Raw genomic sequence first — 9,035 nt, forward strand, 5'->3', positions numbered from 1 at the left:
AAACTACCATTCCGTGTATTTTTCTAAAGATAAATAAGCGTATATTTACAACAGGAGTTCAGTCATGAAAGTAATATTTGATCGCCATTCTTGAAGAAATTAATCCCTCTTTCAAGACCAAATAATGACAAGATATCACTTCTGTTGTACATTATAAGAAAGAGTTTTGACAAGTCATTACCACATTTCGACAAGATATCACGATTATTTCACATTATAAGACTATTTAACAAGTCAACAAAAAAAGCACTCAGTATATCATAAAACGGCATGATTAAGTCCATTCAACACCACATTTTTGAAAGATGATTGAGTATTTGACATAATAAGAAAATTCAACAGTCGACGTTGGCTCATAAACACTTCTGTAAATTGACACAATAAGACAATGTTGTTCCTGGCATATACACGTGAGGGCTTTTGTCTGCCCTGTCATTACACGGGAGGGCTTGTGTCCGCCTTGTCATTTTTGGACGGGAAGGCTTTTGTCCAGGAGGGCTTTTGGCCTACACTCGAATATAAAATGGGTAGAAAAGTTTTATTTTGCAAAGTTATGTACCTTTTTTATTTAGATTTTTATATAATATATATATCCGGGTATTTTGCACATACTTATGGTCCTGTACATAACTCTTAGCTGGGACATACGATAATTATCGTATATCCCAGCTCTTAGTAAAGTAGGATGCTTGGAATCTTTAAAAATCTTCAAACATTTTACCTGAAATTGTATTCAGTTTATGCATGAGTTTCATTTGCTTTCTTCCCATTAATTTAAGGTGAAATAATGTTTTTGTTTGGGTTTTTTTTTTGGTCACAAAAATGACATTTTTCAACTAACACAGTTGTCTTCAGCAAACTCAACTGAAGTTTGTGAAGGCAGTGATTTGAGCGAAGCTAAGCACTAGGCACTGTAGTTGCTGAGAAGATTTATTAAAGTCTATTTTTATGCACCAGACTGACACCATTTATATAACTTTTGTAGAAGACCACCTCATGATCATTCCTGTGAAGTTTGATCACAATCCATCATGTGGTTTAGGAAAAGATGTTGTTTAAAAAAAAATGCTGATTCCAATGGACTAACACACTGCCATCACAAAAAGCTCACCTCTGAGGTGAGATAAAGAATAAAATGCAACATTTTGTCATTCAATTTTTATCTATTTTCATACAAATGTATTTACATATTTAGATTTTATATACAAATATAGCAATATGTGTAAATAAATTCAACATGATTGTGGTAGCTTATTAGAAGCAAATTTTTAACAAAAATTTCGCACTTACACAAAAACAACAAATGTCTGTCTGTAAGACAGCACATGCGACAACTCACAGAGACATAGATGTTACATACATCTCTGCTATACAGTAAGAAAAGGGGCATAACACTGTAAAAAAGTAACTTAGAGTTATGAAACCTGAAGATTAACTGTATATTATTCATAAATTTAACAGCACAGTAATGCAAACTATTTGATTGAATATTAATTATTATAATGGTTGCATTATCAAATTTCAAGCATGATTACCATGTAGGTTTCTATATAAATTTCAAAAGCAAATACAATAGCTTCCTGCAATACAGAACAGGTGTTCAAAGTTTTGGCTCAAATCCTAGTCTAAGTGCTAAAGTTAGTAATTATTCATACTCAACTTTTAGAAAATGTTATTATACATTCTGTAATCTATAGTTGATGACTGTGTAAACAATGCATTGGCTGAACAGTGCTCTTGTTAATTCAATGTGGCTTACTGCTGTTATCCGGAGGAAAAACTACCAACACAACCACCCAAATATTTGGGATTCAATAACAAAGCATGCGTGTTGTAATATAAATGGATATCATGAGTTAGGGAATAAGAAAAGTGAATGCGTTGAGGCGAAATAATGCATGTCTCCATCTGTCTTTCTTGACATAGGAAAACCTTTATATAGTTCACATGTATAAGAATACATATTATAATATCTGACTCTTTACACCTGCTATCAAGATGGTCCAATTCAACATAAGTCAACCATACATTGCCACTAGAAGCCAACTTTAGAAAACTTTGCTGTCAAACTATCAGGTTGCTATTATTCAGGAATCAAGTAGTCAACTACTAGGATGTTATTGAAGGATGACCGCCATCAACTCTTTCCAGTTTTTCAAAATGTTTGCGAGCATTTTTTATGTTGATAAGTGTGGCTGCCGATGCTGAAATAGAGAACAAACGTTTGTGTGTGTAACTTCTCTTTTTTTTCTTTTTTTTAAGTTTTAAATCATCTTACTCTAGAAAAAGTTCAAAAGTTTACAGCTGCATTAAAATATTCAATGTTATCAGTGATGCCTATACTGGTATGACTGACAAATATCACAACATAAAAATAAAAAGGTTCATAGAGATTAAAAATCTTACTAAATGTATTTGTTAACAAGAGGATATGGATGATAATTATACAATTTACATATACTCGTAATAGTTATACAATAAGGTATCTAAATATAACCCTGATGCATGATGCATCAATATATAACTTTAAAAAAAAATATTTTATGTATAAATAACTGTACGTTTAAATAGAATAATTACAATAGAAAACAGAGAACTTAAATCTTTCAATCTGAAACGTGAACAAACCATTCTTATTCCTATCCAGAAACTTAACTTAACCTTTAATCTGTTGGCGACTATATAATCTGCCCATGTGACCAGTGCAGACCATGATCAGCTGGTACAACCGTGCTGTCTGATCATGGTCTGCACTGTTTGCTAATCAGTTGGTACATATAAGTATAAGGAAAAAAAATCAAAAATATAATACTCACGAATTCCTGGATCCGACATAACTACCATTATATATGTGTTAGGTGTGAACACGTCAATAAAGGCAGCAAAATGTGCATTCCTCACTTCCATACTTTGAAACGAGGCAGCTAATTTACTACAACTCAGTTTGAATTGTTTAATTATGTTACTTATCTTCTCAAACCGGTGTATGTCTTTGTGTTGTTTTCGTTCACAATGTGATATCACCTGTTAAAAGACAGAGACAAAAATTGCTTTTAAATTAAAGAAACTGAAAAAGATGATTTAATATGATACAAAGCTTTAAAAAAAAAATCAGCTATATTTATAAAAGGTCAAAATGACCAATGCATAGCAAAATGGTATTGTTATTTCATTTTGTTTTTTGGTGGCCTTTGTTCTGGCTAAGTGGTGAAAGTTTCTAATATAGAATCACTTGCCTCTCACCAGTGTGATTGAGAATCCAACCAGGGGCATTGAGATTTTTCATGTGACCTAGCTTAAGGAAGGTTGGCAAATCTACTCAGATGCCTGCTTGAGATCATGCCTAAAATAATACACATATGAGCACCTGAGGTCTTCCTCCACCAGTAAAGCTAGGGAGTCACAGAAACCTTCTCAGTGTTAAGCTAATGTAAGTAAACACAACTTAATAATGGCTGTTTACTATAATTACATAGAACATGCTCATTTGATGCTGCATTTCTCTAAAACAAATAAATTATTTTATTACTTGTTTTGACACATTAACCACTCAGCCTTGCTGATGCTCCAACTACCAGTGTAACAACAGGTAAATTTTATTGTTTTAATTATTCAAAACACACAAAAAAAACAAATGACTGAAAAATAAGCGAATACTGTACATACCAAAAATGTTGCTTTTTCAAAGAGTAAAACTTCATCAGCATCAATGATGCCTGTAAAGTTAGCTAACGTGTCCTCAAGTTGTTTAACATTAGGTATCAATTGATATACCATTGATGACCATGCCTGAAAACATACAAATACGGATATACAAATAAACACCACAAATAGCATTACATAAAATTGTTTTTTGTATTATCTTCCCGACCTATTGACATGTATTGTAGCAGTTTAAGTCATAGTATATGAACTGATGAAACAAAAACACAAAATTTTAATGTGTCTGTTCACTTCATCTTATAAAATTTATTTATGCACATTAGAGTCTGTGCTAGCTCTTGTTATATCAAAATGACTTGGAATGCAGAAAACTTAGAAAGAATTATTTTTTTGGTAAAAGATTGTTTCTTCTTCTTAAGCAGATACATTTGAAAGCTGAATTAGACGGTCTGGCCTACTTTATTCTTCCTCTTTTACCAACTAGTTTCAGGAAGTTTGTTTCACTCAAAATTGCTTAAAACTGGCCAGACTACTTTTATTTCTTATATCCAGAAGAAATTTGAATAAAGTAACTGAAATTATAAAGATTTTCTACCCTTTTTGAAAATTCAGCTATGGTAAACAATGTGTCTATATGTTTGGCCAGACTCCATATAAATTGTTGACCAACTTCCAAATATGGAGCTTGTTAAAGTTTCAAATAGATTTCATTACTTTACCTTGTACAAAGTCTCGTCCCATATTGATGTTGCGAAGCAAGTACAATCTAATGGTTTTGAAAGACGTTTTAAATCATCTTCGCGCTCTCTTATAATCTATGAAATAAAACAGTATTTCAAGTTTTAAACAAAACATATTCATTAAAGTTAAATCACTTTAAATTAAACAAACATGTATTAAGTTGAGCATTTTTTACCAAAGTGATGTTGTCATTGGAGGAATCATGGCCTTGATCGCAGCAAAGCCCGAACCAATGATCCGTGCGTTGAAAGGCAGACACTCTCACCACTAAACTACCCTCCCACTCACCTTTTGGGGGAATCAAACAACACAGATTTTCAAAATTAAGTCTGTTATGTAAGTTTTCTGTATTAATCAATATGAAGGAAACTTGAATGAAATGAAACCCATTATTCCTTTGTTGTCGCTATCCTGTCCTCATCATCTTTTTAGATCAAATACTCAAAACATGTGCTTAATGATTACTATTCTTTAACTAATTCTTTATCATTTGAAATACTTGACAAACTAAGAATTTACTAAATTTTAATTACTATTAAATCTGGAATTATTTGGGGCCTGTAATTTACAAGTACTTGACAAAACAGAAAATAAACAGTTTAAAGACTAAGTTAAGAACTTGCACAAACAAAGAATTAACATTAAATAATGACTAACACTCAGAGACACTACATGTGACCTATATTCAATATATTATTCTATGAATGCAGTATCTAAAACCTACCAAATCTCTCTGATCATCTTGGACGAGATCCATTTTATGTATGAGACAGAAAACTTTGGCTTCTGGTGAGTTTTGAAGTATCGCCTCCAGGCATGACTGATAATAATGCATGTCTTTTTCTAGCTCACGACTTTCTACATCAAACACATATATCAAAACTTCAACATTCCTGAAGATATTGTCTCGTTGACTAGCAAAATAATTCTCCATGAATGCCTCTTGACTGAAATAACAACAACAAATTAAATGACATGTAGGCCTATTTAAAAGGCAATGTATTGTAACCATACCAATATTTGTAAGTTACGGTACTTAATTTATTGAAAAAAATCTCAAAAGAAAGCATGAATATTCGGCTGCTCATGGACATGTTAATATTTATTATAAAAGTTTTCTTATTAAAATACAATGATTGTCAATAAATAAAATTCTACTATTGACAAACTTTTCAACAAAGGCCACCAAGGGGAAGTGTAAAAGTGACCTTTGTCCAGGGAGATAATACCACTATTTTTAATGAACATGTTTCTTTGTTTCTAAAAGACCTTTTCAACATTGTGAGAAATCAATAATCATGATAAAGGGCAGTAATCCTGCATGTACTTAAATATCTGCTATCCAAACCCTTTTCATTCTTATAATATACTTATATTTTCATACTTCAATCTGCCAAACTGGTTTAAGTATCACATAACATCTAAAGATGAACTATTTTCTATCAATTTCATTATAAAGATTTCGCTTGATTGCATTTAACTATCAAAATTGCCAGTTTTTTTGGCTAAATTTGTTTACACTCTAGTCTCTATGATAACTCTATAATAACGAAAAAGATATGTTATGCATAAATGTTCATAATTTTTGCTATAAGAAATATAATCATATGTTTTTACACATTATTTAAAAATGAATACAGTAAATTGACAATTACCCTCCACAATCCCACAAATTGAGGACAAGGTTTCCAAGGAAACGTACATGTGAATGCTCAACATCAACTGAAATCATAAAGGTTAACTATTATAAACATACTATTTCAACCTACAACTAATAGTACAAATAATCAAGAAGAACAAGGGCAGCTAGACAGACAGCCTGCTTGACTACCTGTATTTACAGTAAAACAAAGCAGTAGAACATTGGAATAGATAACAGTCATGACAAGCGGTTAAATCATTTGTGCAAGGTTATTTTAAAACTATTAATTTGTGTTAGTTATTGAGCGGGCACAAAATATGGCCTTTTTTACATTTTACCTTTAACAGTAACCTTAACCTTGGGAGTAGCAACCTTGTCATAGTGGTGACTATTTGGGGCAAGTTAATTAAAAAAATTCATTAGTCTAAAAGTTATGTAAAAGACTTAAGAAATGTGGACTTTTTTACATTTGACCTTTAAGAGTAACCTTGACCTTTGGGAAACAACCTTGTTAATGTGCTCTGCACATTGTCTTATAAGGGTGTTCATTTTTGTAAAGTAATTTTTATTAACTTTTCATAAATTTAAAAGTTATGGAGGGGACACAACACAGTTTTTTTTACATTTGACCTTTAGTAGTGACCTTGACATTGGGGGTAGCAACTTTATTGTTTCACTCTGTATCATCTCATAATTGTGGTCATTTGTGCCAAGTTAATAAAAAAATTTTCTTTAACTTAAAAGTTATGGGGATGGTGACCTGGTTGTTGCACTCTACACATTGTCTGATAATGGTAATTATTTTTGCCAAGTTATTTTAAAAACTTTTCATTAGTTATAACTTATATAGTTATGCAGTGGACACGACAATGTTAAGGACAGACAGACTTTCTGTTATCGCCTCCCAAGTTCCCAACTATGCTGCAGGGGATTAAACTAGAGAGAGAGAAATAGGTACAAACTCTGACAACTGCATCAGAAAATCAATTCTTTGGCTCAGCTGTCTAGAGTAAGAGGGGAAGGGCAAGTTATTTAATCACAGCCATGGCTGCATCATTTCTGATTCATTTGTATCTTTCTGTTACAAATTAAAAATGTAAGAAAACCACTGTGTTTTTTGTTTGTTTTTCTAAATGTATACTTACTTATACATATTAGGGTCTGCAGAGATAACTTATTATAGTCTTATACTTACTTGTTGCTCCAAGTCTCCTTGTATCTCTAGCAATATAGTTTGCAAATATAATAGACCTCATACTTGTCTTTCCAGACCCACTCTTCCCCATCAATAACACCTGTAAATGATACATACACATGTATACTTTAGTATTTTTAATTTCTTCCATTGTTTTAACAAAGAGGTGGAGTACTGTATGTGACATGAACTTTGTTAAAGAGGTTTTACTTTACTGTACCATATTACATTGTATGGGCAAATAAGAATACATAAAATCTTAAATAAATTGTAATGTGCATGGTGATATTGATACATGTCAATGTATTAACAAAAGTCAGTAGACTTCTATTTCTATGTGAACTGAGATGGACTGCCTGCAGCTTTCTTAAATCTGTCTAGAGTAAGACAGCAAGCTGCTGTTGGTCTGTACAAGGCATTTTGTTGAAGCATTGTCAGGTTTTTCTGAGAAAAGAAACTTTAACTTTAAATTTAATCTAATTTACAATGTTTGAATCTATAAAATTCAATTTCCACAATTAGGATATCTGCCTCTGGACAGACTAAAAAGTAAACATGTGTAAAGTATTTGCCAGTCTCCAGGATTTGCCCCTCTGGACAGACCAGCAAATAATGGGAGAAACCTGTGATAGTACATCTTATAGCTTTTTTCACCTTTTAGCCATAACTCAGCCAAACAATTTTTCAACCAGAAAACCCATTGAATATGGGAAAGTACTTAATGTATCAACCAATCCTGTAAAGTTTCACTTGAATAACATTAGTACTATAAGTTGTCTGGACAAAAAAAGTTAAAGGGCCATAACTCTGACAAAAAAACATTGAATGATATGCAAAACTCATTTTAACTGATAATACTTAGTGCTGATCAATCCTGTAAAGTTTGGATAAAATTGCACTAGTAGTTTGTGAGAAGAAGTCCATACAAGTTTTGTGACAGATGGACAGACAGACAGATGGACAGACAGATGACTAAGAAGAGATCACTACAATGCTTGAGACTGAATCACTGATTTTCAAGCTTTTTTTTTAAACTTTAAAATGGAGGTATTTTAATGACAGCACATGATGGTGATATCACCTTCCAAAAAATAATAATAATTATTATATATTTTCTTCTTCTTCCAATACTGTACATAACCCACTCTGGGCCATTAACGTGCACTTTTTAAAAAAAAATCATGTCACTGTGTGTGACTGACTGGATAAGACCATATAATAGCAACTAAAGTGACGTGCGTAATACTTTACAATATTTTAGACGTAATAGGCCTATAAACAGTTTCTAATTCAATTTCATTTAGAATAACAAAATAAATTATGCTTTAAATCATTCCCATTTATCATGTTTCTTACCTTCTTCTTCATATTTTTGTGTTTCAGGACGATTTTAACAAACAAAATATGTTTTTTGCAGTAATAAGAAAAACGACACTAGTTTTCAGACATCCGCCATTTTGTTTGTCACATGACAAACAAGCTTAGGTTGAAGCCTACTATTTTAGAATAAAAAAATAATATAATTATGGTACATTACAAAAATTTCATATACTGGTTACCTGTCCAACTTAGCGTACCTACGTGAGTATTGTAGATAGTTTAGATGTATGAATTAGAATCTAGTTGGTTTTTATTTAATAGAAAATAACAACTTCAAAAAATAACAACTTAAAAATCATAAGATTTATATATAAAATGACATAGGCCTAAGACCCAGAGAAAGTGTCTTGCTGATATACACGTCAAGGTCTCTCAAATAAAAAAGCCCCTGGTTAAATGTAGAAGTCAAAAATT

At 31.8% G+C, this 9,035-nt stretch overlaps 1 protein-coding gene across 1 annotated transcript; it reads right to left on the reverse strand.

The window, feature by feature from the left end:
• Nucleotides 1-1,143: 1,143 nt before the first annotated feature.
• Nucleotides 1,144-8,729, reverse strand: LOC132738076 (ras-related GTP-binding protein A). The gene is made up of 8 exons (XM_060725501.1): nucleotides 8,598-8,729; nucleotides 7,242-7,341; nucleotides 6,060-6,126; nucleotides 5,129-5,351; nucleotides 4,383-4,478; nucleotides 3,667-3,789; nucleotides 2,817-3,024; nucleotides 1,144-2,204 (listed from the first exon to the last, which is right to left on the reverse strand). Exons 1-8 carry the CDS (start codon nucleotides 8,607-8,609, stop codon nucleotides 2,110-2,112), a joined length of 924 nt encoding a protein of 307 aa, XP_060581484.1. The 5' UTR covers nucleotides 8,610-8,729; the 3' UTR covers nucleotides 1,144-2,109.
• Nucleotides 8,730-9,035: the final 306 nt, after the last annotated feature.

The sequence above is a fragment of the Ruditapes philippinarum genome, unplaced genomic scaffold, assembly GCF_026571515.1.
Source record: "Ruditapes philippinarum isolate M1 unplaced genomic scaffold, ASM2657151v2 ctg1914_1_1_1_1, whole genome shotgun sequence".
In the NCBI taxonomy this organism is placed as follows: Eukaryota; Metazoa; Mollusca; class Bivalvia; order Venerida; family Veneridae; genus Ruditapes; species Ruditapes philippinarum.